Source organism: Anopheles gambiae, chromosome 2 (genome assembly GCF_943734735.2).
Source record: "Anopheles gambiae chromosome 2, idAnoGambNW_F1_1, whole genome shotgun sequence".
Taxonomy (NCBI): domain Eukaryota; kingdom Metazoa; phylum Arthropoda; class Insecta; order Diptera; family Culicidae; genus Anopheles; species Anopheles gambiae.
Window position 1 is genome coordinate 12,313,920 of NC_064601.1, and position 24,320 is coordinate 12,338,239.

General features: G+C 45.6%; 1 protein-coding gene across 11 annotated transcripts in view; it reads left to right on the top strand.

Moving 5' to 3' along the window:
• LOC1281190 (uncharacterized protein CG43867) overlaps positions 1–24,320 on the top strand; it is a 178,842-nt gene that overhangs the window by 125,055 nt on the left and 29,467 nt on the right. For 10 of the 11 annotated variants that reach the window (XM_061642015.1, XM_061642014.1, XM_061642018.1 and 7 more), the window contains one exon: positions 16,460–16,522. In XM_061642015.1, coding sequence (XP_061497999.1) covers positions 16,460–16,522 — 63 coding nt within the window. Of the gene's footprint in view, positions 1–16,459; positions 16,523–17,777; positions 17,921–19,241; positions 19,400–24,320 lie in introns of those variants that run through there. The other variant, XM_061642023.1, reaches the window with a different exon arrangement.

Consider the following 24,320-nt stretch of genomic DNA (forward strand, 5'->3'; position numbering starts at 1 on the left):
TGGCAATGTGCATTAAACATGACGGAAGTAAAATGTGTACAGCTCATCAAACATTCACCGTTTGATGGGGTAGCAGTACTTTGATGAACGCAGAAGCGCAGGAAATGTATCGTGCTCCTTTTTTTACTATGCTGCTAGCGTGAAGCGATGTAAGATAGATCGAATCGGAAAGCTATCAATTTATTTTGGGTCAAGAATTGGGGAGTGTTGGTAGAAATTGAAATCATTTCTGCAGAAACTTCGCACTGTACCATGAAAATACATTTCCCATCGTTTTTTAACGTTTTACGATCCTCTTCTCAGCCCTCTTCTTTCAAAATGATAAGCTAACTAAGGAAGCTATCTATCATTAACGAAAAGGCCTAGTAAAACAGTACACCAACATGTTTAATTACTGGCTACCTCTGGGGCAATGAATAGACGAAACGAAATGATATAGAATTATGTTCCTGCTTCCTGAGTGCGGCTGTACCGACCTTCGAAGGCCGCCGATAATGAGAATCTCCCATTCCCACCATTCGGCCAAAGCAAACTCCCAGGACACTTCCCATCCAATCCGCCCAACACACACACACACACACACACACACACACACCGTTAACGTCCGATTGGCACGCAAATTTCGCATTACTTTGGACGATATTTTAAGATGAATTACGCGTTGCGGGCGCCCCATCCCTTATCGTACTACAGCAACTGGGCCGTGGCGAGTTTCCGAGGAACGTCGGGGCGAGCTACAACTCCCACCGGGTGCACGGGCTGGGCCGCGTCCCCCACTTTTCTTTCGGCCGCTTTCCTTTGGTGCTTGTATTGAATGATGAGCTGCCATTTCGATTACGAACGATATAATTCACACTAAGGCTTGCAGAGGGAGTTCGACCACATTTTTCTGGGGAAAAGCAGGTTTTCTAGTGCAGGAGAAATTGTTCAGCCGTAGCCCCCTTGCCCGACGACACGAATGAGATGAATTCAATTTGGCACCTATGCTCGTGAGAGATGGAAAGATTAATGTTTCTTTGGGTCGGAAACAAAACAAAATTATCTGTAACTGTATGAAACTCGGAATGGGGAAGGAAATGATAAGCAATCAATTCAGCGAACTGGAACGGAAGGCAGAAAAACAGACCTGACCTGTGCCCGCAATGCCACCTCACACGGAGCCACGAAAGGTTAACAGTTTTCCGCGGAATACCAACGGTACCACCCCCCTCCCCAGCTTTTACCGATCGTTCCGCGGCACAGCAGCGGCACATAATTTGCGTGCATAATTTTCCACCGGCAGGCGCTCTTGCTTGCCACCACCCAAGGGCGGGCATCCAACCCACTCGATGCCATTAATCAACGGGGAATTGTGCAAACTAATGCTAGGGTTTGGAAGGTCATCTCTGCCATCCGCCATCCGACGGAGCGAAGGAGTTGCAAACACGCGCTAGAACGACGCCGGTCGCCTGCACAACTGGTCGCGTAACTGTGTGTGTGGAGTCCGTGTCGCAAGGAATTATGCAAATCACGACCGATCCCGGTGGTCCGGTGTGAGCGATGGAGAGCGGAAATTAAAGTACCGGGTTAAAGTTTTACTTCTATTTTTTTTTGTACCGTGTCTGTGTGGACAACCATAATTGAAGGGTTTTGGGGCGCGGGGATTATGTACGACATGATTTAGTATGCCGGGGGATTAGTGCCGGCTGTGGAGTGCCATGAAGGTGGATAAAGGTGGGCGATGGGAGGGATGTTAGCGAATAGTTAATGAAATATCTGCGAATTAACACGATCGCTGATGATTAATTAGCGGAAAGCAGCGCTACGGGTCAATGCATCGAAGAGAATGAGAGCTGGTGAGTGTTATGCGAAACTATTACAGCACCTCGCTTGGGATGTGGGAGTTGGTTAAAGCGCAGAGAGGATTAGTTGGGGATTTATTACACTGGGAAGCTTTTCAGTTTTGCTTCCTTGCTTAATTCTGTATCTTAAACAATTGAAGCAATGTGAGAAGCGTAATAACTCGGCTACCTTGCATACATTTAGGCGTTGTATGCAAACTTGCCTTAAGTTATGCAATCTGCATTGCAGCATCTCCTTAATTCAAGAAATATCGATCTGGAAGGAATATAAAGAACTTATCTGTTCAATTTGGTTGCTACATAAGCAATTAACAATCAACATTTAAATCACACTCATTAAATGTCTTAAAATCAGCGACATATTTACCACTACCTAATCGTTCCACTCACGCTAAACTACATGCCACCAACAATCGCTGGAAGGATTTATCGTGGCGCAGGAATGAAACGAATTTCTTCCCTCCCATTTTAGAAGCTTTTAAGTTTTCATTCAAACCCCTCTGCAACGTCTAACCCGTGGGTTCGCCTTATCATAATGCAAAACCACAGCCGCATGTTTAAGCGCCCAGCAAAAAAAAGCATTCACTCAGCATTCTACAACTCATTTCTGTTATTACTTTCCGCTGCTGTTGCTGTTGCTACTGCTGTTTCTACCGCATACATAGACCATACTTTTCCATCCGCAAGCCAACCGCTCGCCCTCTTTGCACTTTCTCATCATGGATGGTGACCCTGCCGTTTCCGGTTTCCGCCTGCCCCTGCCGGTGTCGTTGATTTTCATAATCCTTCCATAACTTGTGCTTTTGCAGCACTAATTAGCATTTTGCCGTTTTCAAACCCCGTCATGTAATCAATTATGTTTACAACGGACTCCTTCTGCGTTGGTCATCCTCGTGCCCTTGCGTTCCTCCCCCTAGAACCCACCTCGTTCTGCGTTGGTTTCACTGTGGCTGGGATCAGCAGAAAGTCGGTTTTGCCAGCGATAAATGCATGAAAAGAACATTTTGTTACAAAACTGATTCGAATAAGCATCCCTTTTTAGCTGCCACACAGACAAGAGAATGTGCACGTGTGTGTGTTTGTATGTGTGTGTGTGTGTGTGTGTGTGTGGATTATTTAGCTATCCAATTCCATTTGCCTGGCCTCGCTTAGCATGCGGACATTCTAAAGCTTTTCCCCATCACCACCGGGCCCGGTCCGACGGGTCAAACCCCGGTAATGAGGCGACGACCCCCGTAGCAGCAGCAGCAGCAGCAGCAGCAAAAAAGCCACCATCGCTTTCAACAGCAAAATTCCATTCGCTAAAACTTCCACTCTAGTTGAAAGAAGGTTTTTTTGTTGCTTGCTTGCTTGTTGTGTTGCCTCTACTGCTTTGCTTTCTGCGCCCCATTTATCCCCCGTTTGGATGCGCTCTAGAGACGAGGGATAAAGGGAACCTTTCCCGCCCGAAGGTTGTAGCCTGACCATGGCATGAAAATCCTGAAATCATTTTTAATCTTTACTAATAAATTCAACACTTTATTGCTGGCGCCTGCGCCGCCCCTCCGAAACGGTTGGCCAGTCCGGTCCATTTTTGCGCCATTTTTTTTTCTTCTCCGCCCCGCGCGCTCGATTAGCGAGCTGAAAAGTCAACCGGGAAAACGGGTTCAACGGTGCTTTTTTCGACTTCCACCATCCTATTCCACCATCCTTTTCCTATTCGGTTGCTCAAATCAAAGGCAAACCAGGCCAAAGGTTGATGGGTGAGGGTAGAAAAAATAAGGACGCTGAGTGGTGAACAGTTGGATAAACCTGTACTCTAGCGTTTGGAGCGGAAAACCCGGAATCGCTCGCGTAGCGACGCAGCAGAAACGGGTGGAAGCCTTTTAGTTTGATCGCTTCCGGTGCTTCCTTATCACTCGGGCATGTGTGTATACATCCAGCACCGGAAACGGACACTGTGCACCAACTCGCACCGATTGCGAGTCCGAAGTAGAATGACGCCCTTCAATGCCAGCCAAACGGCTCCAGGGTGCTGTGTGCAGGAGTTTAACTGTGCTATTTATGCACCAGCGAGTATAAAAGCGAGCCACCATTGTTGCGCGCCACATAAAGTGTCCCGCTGGACCATCGATTTGCAGTATGAAAAAGAGCATTGCAAGCGATATTGTGCTGTGAAATTATGGTACATGTGGGGTTATTTTTACACCATTTCATCCCTTTGTGTGTGCATCACCTCACCTGCACGTAACCTATTTTCAATTAATGTACCACGCAGGATGATGGTGTCGGTGAGGATGATGATGATGACGGTGATGGGTTCTGCCGTAAAGCTTTTAGCCATTAACCAGCACAGACCCCCAGTAACCAGTGCCAACCGGTGGGCTGGAGCGCTAATGGTGATGGAAAACGTTTAATTACATTCGCATGCAGGCAGCGGGTGAAGTTGATCAAGCTGGATTGAGTGAAATCTATTCAAATTCAAAGTGGTGGTGGCAATTCTTTTCCCGTGCTTCAGTGTTCCAGCGAGCTCAAATGTTTTATCGCTTGCTTTTCCCGGCAGCAGTGATAATTTAAGCTCTCTCATCAAACAGTAAGCTGTTCAAAAAACGCTTCACTTATCTGCAGCTATCATAAACGATCATTGGGTATTCACTTGTTTCCATTAATATTTAAGCTGTATCGGCTTTGTTCCATGATGTTTTTATATTGAATAATAGGAAAATATGTAATTGATTGCATTCATTTGTGACTAAAGCTTGTTTAAAAAGAGCAGATACGCCATTTTATTGAGTTAAATCATTTCTCCATAACAAAAAAATGCATCTTTCACTTCCACGCATAGTAGTGACTATCAGCCTGAAAGTATGCTATATGTATTGATTGCATCAATTTAGGCGCTATATTTAAAATATTAGCAACATTACGTTAATTAATGCGAAAAACACAAAGCACTATTACTATAACACTGCGGGCCGCCAAGCACAACAATGCAAGGGCTCACTCGTGTTAATCATACACAAACACCGTGAGACAAATTCCGCATCATTCTTCACTTGAACTGGTCGGTGAATTTTAGAAAACCGTGCCACCATTAACCCTCCAATTGGCGATTGATCGTTTGCTTTGAAGCGATTGCACATTCAATCGTTTCTCCCCCCAGCGTGATGGATCTCAACCCAGCGATAAGACCTCGCCTGCAGTCGTACAAAAATAGACCTCCAAAGCCTTTCAGGAGCGCTCAAACTGCTCAAAGCATAACCCGGCTTCGGGGCTGCGAGTACGTTCCATCGCAATCCATCACGTTACGGTCCATCATTAGTGCCGCTAGTGATTGCGATTAATCTTTCCAGCGCGCACCACCACACATCTCAATGGGGGCAAAGGAGGCGTTCTTTGAGCAAGACGAAAAGCCCACTTTGAGAGTTTGAAAGTGAAGAGAAAGAGCACCCCTCTTTTTACCGATACGATCAATCGTAGAAGCGAGAAGGATAAGAAGGGGTGATAGAGTGACGAGTATTTCGAGCTTTAGTACCCTTTCCCGCGCTACGGGTGCCTTTTTCTATTCATTTTCCCTTTCGCAACCATCGAGGCCGCTACTCAGATCGATTGGTTTCGGGTACTACTACACGGAAACCCTGCTGGGATGGAAAGAGTTGAGCTTTCAGCGATGAATTGAACTTTAACGAAACACGGCTGGATGAAACTTGTTTTCTGTGCTCAACTCGTCACGAACAAATGCAATCCCGGCAGCAGAAGTGCCGAATGGGAAACTTTTCCCAATTCTTCTCCTTCCCCCCCCCCCCCCCCCTCCTAATGCTACCTACCGACACTTTTGCAAGCAATGGTGGCAATTGATGTAAAAAGAGTTCGCTTCCTGAAAAATGGTACCACAGCGCCAAGCGCACGGAGCAATTGAAAAGATGAAACAAGAAGGTACGAGAAACACCAAAAAAACCAACGTAAGCAACTCTCCGGGTCAAAGGCTTGAGACTCAACAGCGGGAAGGAAGTGTCAGAAAACGTTTCGTTGCTATTGAAAAATGCGATGAAAAACAGCATCTCGTAAGACAAGCCCTTTTGGGGATGTCCAGGGCGCTCTCTCTCTCTCTCTCTCTCGTTCCGTGTGTCCATTTTGTGCCGCATCACGGACACGGCACAGTCACGGCAGGAGGATTCCCGTTTGTTGCTTCGGAGTCACGGGACCGGTTTCAATTGCATCGCCAGCTGGGCAGCAACGGGGTAATAAATGAATTACATCTTCGTGATTGTTGCACTTGCCTGCGCCTCGGGGGAGTAGCGTGCTGCCAGCCAGCGTTTTCGATTCATTTTTCTTCGTTGTTCCCTGCCGGGCCGGGCCGGGTTTCATCCGTGGACGTGTCTTGCCTCGGTTCCGTAGGGTGGCACGAAGGGTTGCATCAACCCTGAATGACCATCGAATCTAAAACAATCTTTCAATGCCTTGCCCATCCGAGAGCGGTAAACGTAAACTGCTCGGAAAGCTGGGCACACGTGTTGCTGCTGCTGCTGCTGCATCAGGTTTTTGCCTCACCACCACTGGGACACTCCACGGACCAGCATGGAACGAACCGAAGCCAAACGACCAAATGTGCCCTGCCGTGTGCGATCATTTTTCTTTCCCTGCGTGCAGGGACCACACTTGTCCCATGCATCTGGTTGGTTTTGTTCGCAGAAAGTAAAGTTTTTACCTTACCACTGGCTGTAAGGCTGACGTTGTTGACAACAGTCCTTTACAAATAGAGCAGGGGTTTTTTTGTCTTTAAAGAAATGGTGATGAAAGCTTCATTTCCTCCACTGTAACAAGCGGAATTTGGAGATGGTTTTGCATTTTTTGCTCCGAAAAGAAAGGATTTAAAACCCCAAAAACCTATCATCCTGCCTGCAGCAATTAATAGCTTTGTTTGCTTATGTACCGCTTCAAAGGATCGCTTTAAGGATCTTTAGCGAAGGGTTTTGTTTGTTCGGTGTAACCTTCCTTTATGGGCTCAGCATTAATTTCCCGCCCGTAGATGATAAGCTGCTTCTTCTTTCACTTGGGATGGTTAATGGGACGAATTTTAATCCTGAACATATGATACACGTAAATATTATATTTTATAAGGATTAATAATTCTAACGGAAGCTATAAGGATACTTACCCGAACGAGCTTACCCTTCATTTTACCGTATCTAACTTATAAGAACTTATAATAACAATATGCAACAAACTTTGCAAAATGCAAATCTTAAAGTGTGGGTACAAACAACGGGCCACTCGTGTACTGCTTCCAGTCTAGCGATCCTCTCTCTCTCTCTCCCTCTCTCTCCGTCTTTTCTTTCCATCAACTTTTTCCATCATAAATCGTGAACGCGCACACGGACGCAAAAGTTTGTCCGCCGCGCTCGACAGATAATGGAAAATATGTCCCTGTCGTAGGGTGGCCCACCATCCCAACCTGTCAACCCCCATGTTCATTCCCAACCAACCCCCAACACGAAGGGAACGGTTGTTTCTTGGTTGTTGGCCTGGAGCAGCGTCGCATGGCGTTCGGCAAGACGGATGAGTAGCGCTTTGTTTTTATTGGATAAAATATGCATGAGCTCCTCCTGCATGTCGGGTTGATCACCGCGGGCAAGTGTTGGGGCTGAGCCAAAGACTCGCTAAGTCCCCGTCAAGAACTAGTGCACGCCGGGGAATGGTTGGTGGGGCGGGGAAAGGAAGGGAAAAAGAGCAAAACTAACATGTCACAGGGAAATTATTTTATTGTTTTAACAATCATCATCGGTGTTAACCGTACAGAAAACAGTTGTTACGGGGTTCAAAACTCCGGTGCCCGGTGCTCGGTCCACTTCGGGAAACTTTAATCCCTTTCTCTGTTATTTAATTCATACTTTGCACAAGGGGGGGGGAGTTCTGATCAAATTTGATCCTGCAACACGTGTAGTGCTTCCATTTTGCTATTTGCTAATTAGCAACTCATGTCTTTGGTTATCTTTATCAGCAAAGCTAACGATGATAAATGAATTCAAAAGTTATCGAATTTGTAGCTCACTCGTGTGCAGTGCGCAGGGAAGACAGATTTAAAGTAAAAATAAACCCAGAAAGTTGGCAACACTGACTCGTAACCTCATTTTTGGCAGCAATGTGTATGCACCAAACGAACAAAGACGAAGACCATTCATTGCTTTTGCTGAGCTTTCCTTCCTTGTGCACTCGTCAACGGCTTACACGGCGTTACGAGATGCTTTACTCCCCGGGTACGTTCCACACAATAGCACATGCACCCATCAACCTCTGCTCGGATGCAGTTTAAGTTAGATGTGTGTGTGCATGTGTGTGTGCACCACGTGCGTGCAAGTAGTATAGGGTCATGTTTGTCTTGTACAGCAATGTTCCTTCCCATCGAAGATTTCTTCGCAACGCTCCTTTAAATCACCAAAAGCAAAAGCGGACAGAACCGTCTCAACCATACTTCACTGCCACCTGCCGTAAGGTGAACTGCACCACATGTTCGCGGGATTTTCCGGGTCTTTCCCAATTGTCAACATGGTCGATCCACAGTGGCGTGTCGGTGCAGCAGCGTCGGCACGAATGGGTGCTACATGAAGCGTTACATGCATCGCAACACAAAAGGCAGCGTAGTATATGTGCCGTAATTGTGTTTCCCGTTGTGCCCCGTCATGCGCAAGGTAGGAAGGTCCTTTGGGCAAGCATACAATGCGGGGATAGGGATAGGATAGGAATGTTAGGGTGGTTTTCCTAAAATTGGGTCACCATTGGGCGCTAGAGGCCACCCAGTTCTGGGAAAGAAGGGTAATTTAATGGAAATTCTCTACCATCGATTTGCGAGGTTCTTTGTTGAGAGTGGAATGGTTTCGCTTTTTTTGGACACATAAAAGGATGGCAGCATTCTTGGATTTATTGTACATGGTTTGTACTTGAATGAAAGTTTTATAATTATGTTATTACTAGCTGGCCCGGTAAACCTAGTTTTACCCCACATTTTATTAGTTGCCGATTAAGTATTTGAAGTTGCAAATTACTTATCCGGCACTACAACCGCTTTGCGGTCTTGGCCTGCCTCAGGAGTGTCCGAAACCGCTCACGGTCTCGCGCCTTCGTCTGCCAGTCCGTTAAGTTGCAAATATAGGTGTTTAAATTCACATTTAATTTTTTATTCATTTTATTTGTTTTCATTGATGTCATTGTCGTTAATTACTCAAATAATATGTTTAAGAACATAATTTGGAACAGTAAAACAGTGTAGAATTACGTAGATTGATTTATTTACATGCAAATAATTACATACTTGTCACACACATATAACTACTATGAATCTCTAAAATCTCGAAATGCAAATCTCGAAGCGCTAATGAATGGACGATATTTTTGGTTAATCTGTCTTTAGCTAGTATGTATAGATTGAAAGGTTTACCCACGCGAGAACATGCCACATATAATTGTCCATGCGAAAAACACGATGTTCGTAAGTCCAAACCGCAAACAGACATCGTTTGACCTCGGGTAAGACCGCAGCCGGGCAGACCGAAAAAAAAACACCATAACGAAAAATGTTGTTTACACTTGCGAGTTTAACATCAGTAACCAAACATGTTTATGTTACAATTATTAAAGCAAGCATATTTGTTCGTTTTGGAACATCAAACAGTAAACAGGAAAAAGCGAAATAGCAGGTATTTTTAAATTCATTATTCCCAAACTAAAGTACTCCATCTCTGTTTTGTCATTATGGATATTTGTGACAGCATCGTAAACCGCTAGGCGAGTGTAAACCGCACCTTACACCGAGTGTAAACCGCGCTTCACACCGACTGTCAAAGTGCTGTATACAACTACAACAATGATGTCCTTTGTATGGGAGTTAGAAAATTGCTAATAAATTAAGTTTAGTGCAATTTCTGAAAATGATGTGAGTCTTAAAACCTATTCTCATACCACCATAAGGTGTGTGCAAAGTTTCGTTGAAAATGATCCAGTCGTTTCGGAGTTTGCTCGCGACAAACACCGTGACACGAGATTTTTATATATATAGATATTATGTTTTGCTGTAAATTAGAAGCAGCATCGTATCACTGATACCCATCACATGGGAATCATGGTTCCGGCATTATATTACTCATATGGGCACCATTGGGTACAATACAGGGTTTCCCACGATTTTTTGGTTGGTTCCCATGAATTTTGTCCATATTTTTATGGTGCGTTCTCATGATTTTTTGGCCGTTTCTCAGATTTTTTTGCTCCAATTGTATTGATATCCAATCGGAAAATACCAATAAATTATGGGAACGAACCAAAAATCTGTGGGATATATTCAAAAAATCGTGGGAACGCATAAAAAATCATGGAAACTGACCCATAAATCGTGGCAAACCCTGTAAAATTGCAAACTTATTTTTGCTCCATTTTAATTGAATATCCCTAAATAAAATAGAAATCCTTCTAAATGATGCTTCACAATGAATACTTCCCGCAAATCAATATCAACAAGTACAACTCGACCGACGTTGACAAAAGCCATCCTCTCCCCCTGCCCCCTCCCCTTCCAAATTGCCCAACGCATCAGCATTTTCGCCACATTCACCTCGACCAAATTTGTTTGCTGTCCTCGCTTCACGCCCTTCCCGCGTCACCGAATCGTGCCCAATTTAGTCACGGTTACGCACATTCACCCCAAAACCACCCAACAGCAGTGTCTGCGGGTACAATAAAATTTGATGGTAGATAAAATTCGATTCGAGCCCCTCTATTAGGCTGGGAGTGTGCGTCGTCACCTAGCCGTCGCACACACACGCAAAAAAAAGGCAAAAAGAAAAATCGCCCAAACAACAAGGGCACAGAGCAATCGAGAGAATCGAGCATGGCACGCCGGTTCTTTTTTTTTATTCTGAACCGACAATCAATAGCCGAATAATAGGCCGCCCGCACTACAAAAGCACGCCCGTCTGCACACAAAGCCCCGGCTGAGTGATTCGTTTTTCCACTTCGTTCCCGAAAGTGTGTCGCCCTTACCTGATCATCTTGAAGAATAAATGCTTCTTACCACCACCATCACCACCACCACGTGCAACCGGCAAGTTACCAATGGAGACGCCCAGTGCGCTTCAACCCGCACACGGTGCGTCGCTTACCGATTCAAAAGGAAAAAGATTCACCTGACGCTCGTTAGGCTGATTGTCTGTTCTGTTCGCCTCTCCCATTGACCGGCAGCGTATCCATGGTGACGTTGCCGCAGCAGACACCAACAGCTTACCGCAACAAAGGAGCCGTCGTCACACGGGATCCTAGCAGCACTTGAGCGTTTTCCACCATCCACATGCCCTAACGGGGGCTCCTAACGATGGCTAGTGATGGAAATTGTCGTTTAGTGAAGCAAAAACCGAGGGACGGCCTTTGAAGAACATTTTTGTGCAAGTACGAAAACTGCGACACAGCGGCGGGGGTGCGAAAAACTTTTCTCTACCACCTTTTCCCGCATGCGTGCGCTCGGCTAATGCGGAAGAGAACGCAAGCAGACACCGAGTGAATTAAATTTATCAATTTGTAGCTTGTGTTCTGTTTGATTTCGAGCGTCTTAACATTCTGTAAGAGAGAAGAATGTGTGAGAATATGAAATAGCAAAAAAAGAAAGAGAGAGAGTGGAAGAAACAGCTCAAATAGCAACAAAACTCCCTGCCCGAAGTTCCGTTCTTGGAGGCACGATTCTCGTGCGAAACGGGAGGAAAATATCGCCGAGCAACGGTTGCTAAGGGTTGCTGCATAAAACTTCAATCCAGCATACTGGCCAGGTAGGACAGGGTGACTTGAGTCGGCATGGTCACCAAATAGCAACAGGCCCAGGATGCCTCTGACGAACGATGGATGGTGGCTTGACGACGGACTCTGCTTGCTTCTGATGCTTTGCCGGCATTATCACGGAGAGAGTTTCGTTTCAGCTTCTTTTTTTTGCGCTTCTTTCTTGAGACTATCATTTTCCGACCACTTGTTGAAGTTTTCCAACGAGCGTGCAAACTTTCCCGGCGGGTAAGTTAATTAGAGAGAAAGTATTTCTTAGGGTAAATGTTGGATATTGATGAAGTGTACAAGGTAGTCTGATTTCTGGATGAGTTTTAACATTCATTATTATGCTCATTGCTCTTCCGCCTGGAATAATTACTGGAAGAAAAAAAAGGAAGTCTTGCTATAGTATCTTCGGTACGTTTCATTTAAACATTCTTTATGTGTTTAAAATTCAAATGTAGTTTATGTTACTGATTTTGCTTAGAGTTTTTAAACATTAAAATAACTCTTACTAAATTCATCCTTGTTCCATTTGCAATCTGAATAAATGCACCGCCGAAAAAACAACAGTCCCAGCCGAAGCGTGCAAGTATTTCAACCCATTTCTGCTGTTTGCTCTACCGTTATTAACTGCTGCCGTGTGTTTACTTTACGAAAATTGGATTCAGTTCCAGCTGGATTTGGCTCAACAGCAGCAGCAACGAACCCCCCAAAAAAACGAATTGGAAAATCTCAAACCCCCAGGTAGCCCACGGGTTAGAACACAAACAGAAACCGGAGACGTTTCATTTCCACTTCAACTTAATCTTGCCACGCGTACGCACGTTAGTGTGCCATGCTTTATCGCGCAACACGCCGGCGTGCAGCGGCGTGGAGCATTTCGCTCCAGCGCTTTGTCTTGCGTCACTGTCGCTCATCCATCATGCCTGTCAGCGTAATGCGCGCGCGCCCTCCCCCTGTGCATCTCATGCCCCCGTAGTAGGCTGCAAAAAAAAAAACAGAAAGTGCTCAAAAAAGTGGAGGGCTTTACCCTATTGCTAGTGGTGCCATTACGGTACACACCTTTTCTGCTCGCTCTAGCCACGGTTTGGGCGCTCAATGCGCGATGGCTTTCTCACGCTTCTTGGGAAGGAACAACCAGGCGTGCAGCTACTGAGTGGCGTATGATAGCTCTGTTCTCATGTTTCCTTTCACCGTGTGGCCGGGAGAACAAAAGCTGCCGCCACCGAGAACGCAAGGAAGAAACAAGAACGCAGCGTGTGAGCGGTGTTTTGGGGTGTACACCCAGGTTTTTTCCCGAGGAGATTTTTCAAACATCATCCTTCTTCGCCCCCGCACTCATACACATACACGGGGAAACACATTTATCAAAATAGATTTTCACCAACCGCGCATGTTTTTCCTTCTCGCGGTGTTTTTTTTTTTTGTATTATTATCGAGTTCTAAACTCAACCAGCTTCCAGCAAACGCTTCAGGCGGGTTGAAAATCTTATTGCTGCTGAAAAATGCCGCCCCACCTTAATGATATGCCAACACGCGTAACCGGGAACCCACGCGTTTCTGTAGGGCACCATCCATTTATACAATGTTTCTTTCCTTCTTACCTCTTACCGAGCAAACTTTCGATGGTGGGTGGCAGCAGCAGCAGCAACAGCAGCAGCTTGCTCTCCCGTACGTACCTTTGGGGCTTGTTAGCGAAATCGAAAGTAAGCGCCCGCGTAAAGGAAAAGCAGCCCCAGGAAAAGTTCGCTGCGCGCGTGTAATGGAGAGGAATGCTGACGGGAAACCAACCACTCTTCTGATCCTTACGGCATTGCAAGCGGGGTTCCAGGGAGTTTTCCAGCATTTCGTTCTGCGCTGTGTGTGTGGGTGTGTGATTGTGTTGGGAAATTATTCTCATCTGGGTGGTACAATTCTCTGCAGGTTGGTTAGGTGTAGTGCCAATTTAGTAAAGATGGGTAGGATGGCTTGGGAGTGCAAAAGGAATGCAATGGAATCAATCAATTTTAAAAAGCAAATGCACTCCGTCAAGGGGAGACACGGTCCTATATTACATTCATGCAGAGCATCGAAATCAAATCTCTATTGTAATGCCAAGGGTCAAGCAAATTTAAATTTCATTCCCCTTCATCTGATCAACAAGTTATGAAATTCCCGAAAATGTTGTGCATTTATTTATCATTGAATTATGGTTGCCTAACTTTCCCTCCCTCCTTAGTTGCTCGTTTGCACGGGTGAACTAAACATTCATTATTCATGATTTTAATAAAATATTCAACGTAAAACCGACGGTTGTTTCGGGGGGAGCTCTTCCCCCACTCCCCATTTCGCATATCATATTCTCGCCTGTCCGCCAATTTCAAACCAAACACAATTCTTGACCCCAATCAGAAATTTGAACCACCTTCCCGTGCGGTTTGCTCATCAGTCATCAGTTGTGTTGGTTTTGACGTGTCGCCTTTTCACCCTTACCAGCTTTATTTTTTTTTTTTCTTTTATAAAACTTTGTTTCCCCTTCAATTTTCCTTTCCTTTTTACCACGGGCAATGGCCATACTGTGCCCTCCGTACAGAGAGGGAGACGATTTTTTCTCACACTTTGCTATCTTCCCCTTTTTTTTAAAGCGAATGATCATTAAATTATCGGTTGATTGAATTAGACCTTCGGTTGCTCTATGGTGTATGGAAGTTTTTTCCCTTCACGTTTAGCTGTTCTGATTTTTCTTCGACACAGTTACTACCAACCAACCAACCGACCGCCTTCCTCCGAAGCCGGCCTTCCGAAGCGGTGGTTAAGGCCGTATCCGGTATCGGAAAATCGATCGATTTTCTCGTCCGATAAATCCGGAAATTCTTTCACTTAAGCAAGCTTACCTCTCCCAGATAACGGGCAGGAAGGGAGGGGGGAGGAGGAGGGGGGAAACGCTCCTGTCGCTCCCTTGTCCGCCCGGTATGTTTATCTTCCGTTTGTCCGTGTGGCTGCTGCAGGTGAAGGAAAGCGGGCTTCGGAATAATTACATTTTCCGGTGTCCCGTTTTTGCCCGCTGGCTATCGGTTTTTCTGTGGGGGTTTGGTTGGTTATTTTGGCCCTTTTTTGCGTAATACCCGGAATATCCGTGGGAGAAGGGCGGTTCGCGTCACACCAGGGACCTGTTGACCGCAGATTTAAAGCGAAAATTGACCAGAAAATTGACGCACGACGATGATGCGAATGATTAAAGGTCATCTTATAAGATTTGGAGTAGCTTTAAACAGTTTTTCTCATTAAGAAAAGCATATTCAATTTGAAAAGATCGTTTTTAGGTAATACTTGTGGGCTGTTCGTTCAATAATTATTTCACCATTTTACGCTTCAACTCATTTTTTCGGCAAATGGTTAATTTTTATCATTTAATTTGCATTAAATTCTTCTCAACTCTCTATAATCCTATACTGTTTGAAAAGTGTATTCCAAACTCATTCAAATAAGAATCCTTCAAAGGCCACTATGGCCACTCATAATGCCCTGGACCTAATCCTGCTCTCTATCTCCATCTGCCTATCTCTCTCTAGCTTTGGCCGTGCAGCGTGCTTGTCTCACTTAAACAAACCCAAATCCCCTGCTGCTCGCATCCAGCGGGGTCCCTGGACGTCCGAGCGCCATTCTCTAATTACGGGCTCACAGCCACACACACACACACACACAATCCGTTCATCTAAACGCAAAGAAGCAACGCTCATTTGCAAACATTTCTTTGCGAACCACATTTCCCAGAACTGGGCGCATTTATTAAATCATTCCCAGCGTATTCCGGCCAGATCCGTGCGCATACGACCGCTGCTAATAGCCGAGGCTGCTGGAGCTGCTTCTATATAATGGCAAATCTTCTCTCGGTTTTTTTGTGTCCTCTCTTCTCCACCATTTTTGGAGTCGATTGTTTCGGGCGCTGAAAATCTTACCCGTAAGGCACACAGCCATCCGAAGCAGGACATTAGAGAAGCTGGCAAGTGTGTCCCCCAGTACCACCACCACTACCATGGTCATTAGTTTGTATTTCCTCACAGCACCAGCTCTACGGTGGCAGTGCGCTCTGGCGTCTCATTTAAATCGGAAATGCTTTGCTTGAATGTTCGGGCGCCGGGTTTGGATGGAAGAGCCTTGCTGCTCTGTGGAGGTATGTGTATTCCGGTGCATTCTTCCTGCCGCGTTTGATGCGATTGTTGAGGCCGAAAATATGCTTTGACGACGGCCAGCGAATGTTGTTCACGAAACGAAATTTTAATTAGCACTAATTGCCGTCATCAACAACTGGCTGGCTTGTGGTTGTCGGGCGGTCATTGGAGAGGTTGCTTCGCGTCAGGCAAGCAAAATGTGGGGCAGACGGCTCGAATGAAACTCAACCACCGGGAATCGAGAGGGCTCTAGTGGATGGTTTCGAAGTTCGTAAAATGACAAATCTTTTTGCGCGATTCGGGGTAGCTCAGTTTGGCAAAGTTTTCCATCATTTTTTAACCGATAAATTTGAATTCATACACAAGGCCAGAAATGAAGATCCTGTGAAACAAAATTTCGGAATAAATCCTCACTCCTGCCTCCTAGGCCCAAGTATTGTTTTTCATCGCCAAAACCGCTTCAAGCGGACGATGTTTTTGTTTGATGGTGTAAATGCGCTAGCGCCATCTATCTGTCAATGGTAGCATCTCGAGAAAAGAACATCGCCGCCTAGCCGAGACACACGACCGTTTTTCGATGAATTCGTTTTCCAACAGGCATATGATTTCGCACTACAATAAAATTTATACAAAACCTGTCGTATTTCGTTTCTTACTTTATCTCTTTCTTTCCCTTTTTTGTTATAGCTCTCCGAACTGGAGCAGCGCGTCATCGAAGCTGAGGAGCGAGCTGAAGAAGCTGAAGATAAGGTAAGTTTATTATAAAAAAATGACCCTAAATCCCAAACCATATTTTTCAAATATGTTTGTGTAATATAAACGCTGGTATATCTTTTAACTTATGGGATTGAGAATATGCTTTGTGTGCCAGCGGGACATCCATTTACTGTGTTTACACTTCCCCATTGTTTGGAAACCAGCCTGATGCTCAAACCATGCGTTCAACCATCTTATGTGATTAAAAGTAAACAAAGCACAAAATAAACATGCATAAAAGATAACGACAGGGATGATCAAATATTAAAGGAAGGGAGAATTCATTACGATTTGCACGATGTTTTATGGATGATTCATTTATCTCGAGAAATAAGAGGGTCCACGTACATTACAATTAAAAAATTAAAACTTATGTCGTTAAAAAACTATCTTTTTCGATAAGGTTTGAAGCATTGGAAAAAACCTGTATAAAGCAGGTTCTTTCTAAATAAAAAAAAAACACACACACACACAAAACAAAAAAGATATCTTCAGTACATATATCCTTTTCGTCCTTATATCCTTTTCCAAATGGGGTTCTTGTCCCCGCTAAGGTTCAAAGGTAAAGCTCCAGAAAAGTTCAGGATAAAATAACCCCGCCTGAAGGTAAAAGCTTCAGGACGCTGACAATCGACCTGTCATAGTATGACATAACCAGTGCCTGTCAGCTTCAGTTCAGTGGACCGTTTCCCTTTTTCCCGTCCACCCTTCCCTGTGGAACTGGCTATGGGCAGGATGAATTTTCCGCATGCGCAAATGGGTGCAAATCTCTACGAGACCGCTATCACAAACACTATTACCAGTATTATCACACACACACACCTTGGCACGCAGGCCTATTTTCACACACCTACAGACAACATGTTGGAAAGGAGGAAAACCTTCACCTTACGATGGGAGGAAGCACAAGCGTCGTGTGCACCACCTTGAACAGAATGGGAAAGGGATTAGCCAAAACGAAATGAATTTCATTTTTCGAGCGATTCCATTACATGGTTAAAGGTATTTATTGGCCTGTCTTTACAAACATGTGCATTCCTGGTGGCTGTATTACGATGTGCGTGTATTAGAACGGATCCAATCCCACCCTTAAAACCGCATGTTGACAATCGCCTTCATTTCCCGCAGGCCAAAGCCTAACACTAGCCTGTTTCTCTGTGTGAGTGTATAGAAGAAGCCACTCACACACTGACACACACACACACTTCACCACCAAGTGAACCCCTTGTCCCCCCCTGCTCGCGTACACACACACGCGCGCTCGCGCCTGCAACCCCGTCTCTACCAAACGCCACGACAGCGACGACTCGACGGAAAACGGAAACAACGTTTTGGATCGGTGTCGCGTTTTTTGACGGGCGAGATTTTTTTTTATACTCCATTCAATAACGGGTACGGGTAGTTAGTTTTACGTGTAAAAGTGTATCAAAATACATCCCGTTTCAATTGCTCGGTTTGGTGCGGATTAGTGTGATGTGTGTTGTGTTTATTCGGGCTTTTTGTCTGTCCCTCGGTCTCGAAACACACAGAAAGCAACACAACACAAGACAGTAAGAGGGGAGGAGGCCCGCTTCTTCGCTAGCGTCCACGGATCAATCGCGAAATAAGAATCAAACCCAGAAGCGCCTGGGAATGGCGAAAAACGACGAGCAACTCAAGTGTGCGTACACTCAACCGTTTCAAAAGGAAGCATGAAGAACGAGTCCAGTCGCAGGCTGCTTGGATTATAAAAGCTGCATCTTTCGGATCGGTGTAATGTGGGTTCGTGGTTGGCTGTGAGAGCCGCAACTTTAGAGAGACGAAGGACGAATCTTTACTGTCCGGGGGGCAGTAGGTAAAACTATAGTCTTTGGCCAATACATGTGATGTGCAGTGTACAAAAAGGCAATTCCTCTAATGCAATAGAGTCCCAATATATCCTGGCTAGTGTGCTCCTATTTCTTACCCGACGCGTGTCGGAATCCTTTCCCCGTCTGCGTGCCAGTGTGTCCTTCTGTGTGTGTATGTGTGTGTGTCTGTGTATGATCGATTGCGCAAACACAGCTACAGTGCTACTTGGAGGCAGCAAGAAGTGTCCTGTGTGTACAATCGTTGTGCAAAAGTGGCGATAGAAAGAAAAAAAACCCTCAATCTCCTCCTCCGACGAAGGTCCTTTTGCCAAAGAAATTCGAAATAGCTTCCAGCCTTTCGGGAAGGAACGTTCAGCACCTCAGCTCTACCCTTCACAAGGGAGCAGGGTTATGAAAGTGTTTGCGGCCGTACAGGATGATTCGTTGATGTTTTCATCCACGCCAGTCGTGCCCGTCGTGCTGGGGCGAGAGGGAGAAAATCCATACCTGAAGCGAGAGATTTGGCCCAAGTGAGAGCAAAAAAAAACCCGTGAGAGCACACTCCTCCTCTCTTGTTGTGTTGAATTTTCGCTCCAACGTTGTAATGTCTTGAGTAATGGACAGCAAAAGAGAATAAGTTAAGGAAATAATAAATAGTAAATAGTATGCGAAACAGTGCTTTAACTAAATAACAGTTTTTTTGTGTATTCTGTGCCTTAAAATTAATCCAAAATTATCAATGTAAACCAAACAGAACGTGTGGAAACGAGTACCTTGAATGCCGTTTCTTTTGTAATTTGAATACTTTTTTAAAAATATACTATTTTTTCAAACCGGTTTTATAATTTTTTTGGTTAAAAATAATTTCAAAATGGGAATTCCAGTGATACCAGTGCTAGTGTTGTTCTAACAAGCAGTGTGCGCCACCCTCCCCCTTCCGGAAGTGTCACCCAGCATCGCCCAGCAGTCACAACACAACTGCTCCGCAACAACATCACCAACACCAAACCAAACTAAAATGTCGCAGGATCTATGAGATAAGGTAAATCTAGTTGGAAAAGGGCATTTTGGACTGTCAGAGACTGCCCTCCAGGACACTGCACTGTGAGAGTAAAAGGGTCCGTTTGGGTTACTCGACTTATGAGGTTAGACTTTGCTTTCCCCCAATTCCCCGATAGCGTACGCTCTTGCCTCAATGCCTAGAGTTGCTCCCAATTGGTTGGTGGCCGTGTATATTCTGTATGCACATTAACACGCTGAGCAGCTTGAATCTGCTGCTGGTCTGATTGTTAGCAGCCTTGACCTACATTGTAATTACTCACTATACTCGGCAGCGGGAGCTTTCGTAGAGCGTCAAGCGTGGCGATGCGTAAGCGACAAGTGAAAAAGACACTGGTCAGAGGAAAAGTACGCTTCGAATGTAAACAAGACCAATCGGTACAGAGCGTTCAATTGGTCTGCTTACATAACGCACCATAACGCCCACCAGTACTGCATGCGTCGTAGTTAAACCCCCTTCAGGCTCGATCGATTCCTTCCTACCGCTCCAAACATTCCACCCGAAGTAGGCGGACTGTGTGACTCGGCGAACTAAACGGAATTGGCCTTACCTTGCGAACCTACTCCCGTTGGTTTTCTGCTTGCCAACTTCCCCACTGAAAGTGGAATTTCTTTGCATCCTTCCTTTTGTAGGTAAACGCTGACAAAACAGTCCTTCCTCCTTTCTGTCTGTCATCTAGTAGCCTTTGACGAAAGTTTATTGCCACTGGCAAAACTCGAATGGAATGTCTCGTTGCTTCCTTCCCACTTAGCGCCATGTACCAAAAGCTTTCGCCCAAGCGGGTGCGTTTATCGAACTTTTCCCCTACCCGCAAAAGCCGCCTAGTTACCCTCAGTAGCCGCCAGTCCAGAAGCCGGTCGAAGTAAGCGGGCAAAAGCGTGCACGCTCGCTTGCGGAAAATTCAATTTTGTCGCAAAGCAATGATAGAAAGCGCAGCTCAGTTGAAAGAGCAAGAACTTTTCGTCGGTTTTTTTCTTCCTTTCTTTTTGGGTTTGCCATTCTTTTCCTTTCCCGGGTGCTGCTTTCCCCCCAACTCTCTTCCCTCTGGTGGTTGGGGTAAGTTAAATCGTTAAAGGTGCTTATTTGCCGGCGAGTTCAACGAGCTCTCTCTCTCCGGCCAGCACTTCTAAACAAATTGACGAAAGTTCAGATGTCAATGACAAAATAATGAACGTTTCGTGCTTTGTTGTGTGTGTGTGCGTGTGTGTGTGTGTGTGTGTGTGTGTGTGTGTGTGTGTGTGTGTGTGTCTTGCCTTTTCATGCGACAACAAAACATGCCAACTAGCAGCCTAGCAAGTGGCATCGGTGGAAATGTGTTAAGTTTTCGGCAAGAACTGTTAAAGGAGCAAAGTTAACGACGATGTTAACTATTTTAAATCAATTTTACCGTTCTGTGCATATTTTGAGCAAGTTGTGCTTGTGTCGCTCCAGCCCGAAGACGCCCAAACAGTTCGCTAGAGCGGTTCGTTCGATTGAAGTGTTGTTTATTTACATCCTATTTTTCGATTCATTTTTCTGATAACAGAACCATAATTATTTCTGAATTCACCGCACCACTTTTATCATGCTTGACTTTGTGACTCACAATATCATCCCCCGAAGCTAAAAATCACTCTGCAAAAGCGCAAACAACTTCCACTTCGTATACGACGGGTTGGGATTTGTTTTCGGGTGGATCCCATTTGTCATTCGCCTTCATCGGCGGCGTCGTAACAATAGGAGCAGGGAAACACTTTCGCAAAATAACAAGTTTATCACAAGCCTGCCTACAAGCCCTCGACGCGGACGGGGGGGGGGAGTGCAGCAGCTCCTGGCTGCAGATCGTTTAAACCAGACATAACCACACCAGCATGTGGCGTACACTGTAGAACGCGTCCAACCCCTGGCTAGACACTCGAGCCCTCCTGGCTCTCCGCTTGAAGCTGGGGGGGGGGGGGGGGGGGCAGACGCACGTCACCCTCCCACCAGTGCTGGTGGTGGCGTCGTCAAAATGTTGGCCGACAGCCAGACTGGCCACTTTGGCGACGGCAGAACGAACGCTCTGGATGAGAGTAGGGATGATGCTGCTGCTGCTGCTACGACTGCCCTAGCCACGCATACACATACATGTATGAGGCGTATCTTCAAACGACAAACGACATTATGTATGCATCATCCTCTTTATCTCCTGCGCCTTAGAAGTATGGCCCATGCCGTTTCGTTACGCCGTGAAGGGTTTCTAGTGTGGAGAATCATGGTCAAGATCTCGTAAGTTCTTAAACGGTTTATCTGTGCCGATTTGTACACTTGGCGATTTGGTGCACACATGACGGCTTCCACAACGTTTTAATCCAAGAATTCATGCTCTATGTATGCTATTGAAGTTGTCTTTACAGTTTTTTTAAGAGTATTTTCCCATTTTTGGGATGCTTTGAAGGTTCCTTTTCCCTCAATCATTACACATTCACCTGTTACTCTAAGCCCCTATAGAAAGACAGAATGAACCCAAACGTGATTGATTTTCAAGGAAAATGGCAATACAATCCTTATAAAGCAACAAATGATTAACACTGCACCGCGCTTCCCCCCTGATCCCTGACACAGCAATGTCCCATGACCGTGACGGATTTGAACCGCTTCGATGCCGATTAAAAATCAAAGCGAACCAATATCATCCACCTTCCTCCAACAGCAGTGGATCACCTTCCCGCAACCCCTCACTACCATTGGCTTCCACCATGCAGGGTTTTCATTTTTAATTAAACATTTTGCACCCCAAAAAGGAAAACGTCAAAACGGCGGTCAAAATCCCTCACCGATCGATAATTAATACACCGGGAAAGCGTCAACGCGTTTGCTCCCATTTCCCAACGCGCTTCGATGAGGTGGGGCGAACGAGGGGGGGAAGAAATATTTTCATCTCAATTTCCCACCCCCCCCCCTCCCCCTCAAAACCAACCCGCCGCGTGTCGTCGTGTTGCTGTCAGTGAAAATTTTCTTCCACGTCATTCACGACAGAACCGCTTGAACCGGCGGGGAGGAAGTTGGAAATAAATTAATTTCCTCTCCTTCTTCGCGTTGGTTATTCCCCATTCGAATTCAAAATTGCACATACACACCAAAGGTTCGATTGCGAAAATTCCCCTCACTCCATTGATCCTCCCTATTGCAACATCATTGCATTGGCACAGGTTTTGTGCGAGATGAATCGTCGGAAAAACCCACCCGTTTTTCGTGCCCAGCCACACGCCACGCCGGTGTAAAGAACGCCACGCCGATGTCTGACCATGAGGGTGACAGCGCTTCCTCTCCTTCGGTGTGTTTCAGAACTGGATCAAATTATTGTTTCGACTTCGCTCCCGCCGGTGTGTGTATATAGACACACTCCCACCACCCACCGTTGATGAGCATCGCGTGTGGGTGGTGTACTTAAGCCCCCTCTTGGGAGACGCCAAACGAACTGTTGCCTGGTCTGGCTGGTCGATCACAGTCCACACACACTCACACACAGTGCCAGTGCGGGTAAAATGGAATGAAAACACACCACTTTCACCACGCCATCGTGTCACACTTCCGGCGGCTCCCCCTCTGGTTTTTGGCTCAATGATTTTATTTATAAATCTCCCAGACGCTTGATTTTCCGCAGACGTTCGTTGCGGCGAGGAGTTCGTCTTCTTCTAGCTCATTTCTTCTCCCATACGCGCGTGTGTGTGTGTGTGTGTGTTGGCTAAGCTGTTTTTGTTTCACTTCAAATTGGTGGCGTGATTTTGAAGTGGAGGCCTTTACCACTTACCCCTGCTTGAACTGCAGCAGTCTCTTGACTGCCCCTGGCTGGCTGGCCGGCCTGGGGCTGTGTATGGTTGAGTTGTTCCTGACGTCTTTTGCTGAAGTCGTCACATCCCCAAAGATTTCTAGTCTGGAAATTCGTCACATCCCTCGCACCCAATTTGTTGTGCTGCTGCTGCCCGTTTCGAAAGAACATTACCGTATTACGGCGGCACCGGCACGAATGCACGCTCCGTGTAGCTCCGTTTGTTTTTATTGCCCTCTTTCTCTCTCTGTTCCCACCCTTGTGCAGACGATGGTTTTGCTGCGATGATTAACTACCGCCCGAAGGGTATGTGGGTCTTTCCCTTTGCTTTTATTTGGGGAGGGGATGGGGGGAAAGGACACACGGAGGGCCATTGCATATCAGTTGGTAAAGTCAACAACAATAACACTCCCGGGCGCAGTGAGTGCGAACGCGCACGAAGTGTATAAAACTAGTTTGAATGACATATTTTACAAAAACAGTGAAACACACACATTCCCTTGGGTTTCTATATTGATTGTGTGTTTTTCCCCAAGCATTTTTTTTTTATAATGTTGGACAGTCGGTGGAGAAACCCTCCGAAGCAGTAGTATAGTCATTTACAGGGTTTTTCAGGAGCTCTCATAGCTGTGGGACACTTTATTGACTCTTTCTTACGTGAAATGAACTTAATGTAATTGGAATTGGACTCTATAGCACGCTTGTTGAACAAATCTGATAGGAATTTCCAAGTAGCCTGTCTAAAAAGGGGGCGTAGTGTCCAATTTCTATCATATGAAGTTCACTTCCCATAGGAAAGAATCAAGGAAGTGCCCCACAACTATGAGAACCCCTGGAAAACCCTGTATGTGCCCTCGCCAACTGACGATGATGGTGATGCAACGTGAAATGTGAATAATGTTTTTTTATTCACCAGCAAATTAGCGCAGCAAAAATAAAACTGAAACCTAATACCGGGGCGAGACAAGAGCGAGACTGTGTATTGAGTACACTGAATTTACGATTTGGCGACCCTGTCTGGCAGCGAACGGCGGAGTTGTAAGCGATACGATTTTTAACGCGGCGGTCCCTGAATAATAAAAGTTGACAAATTAACAAGATGACAGTGTGTGT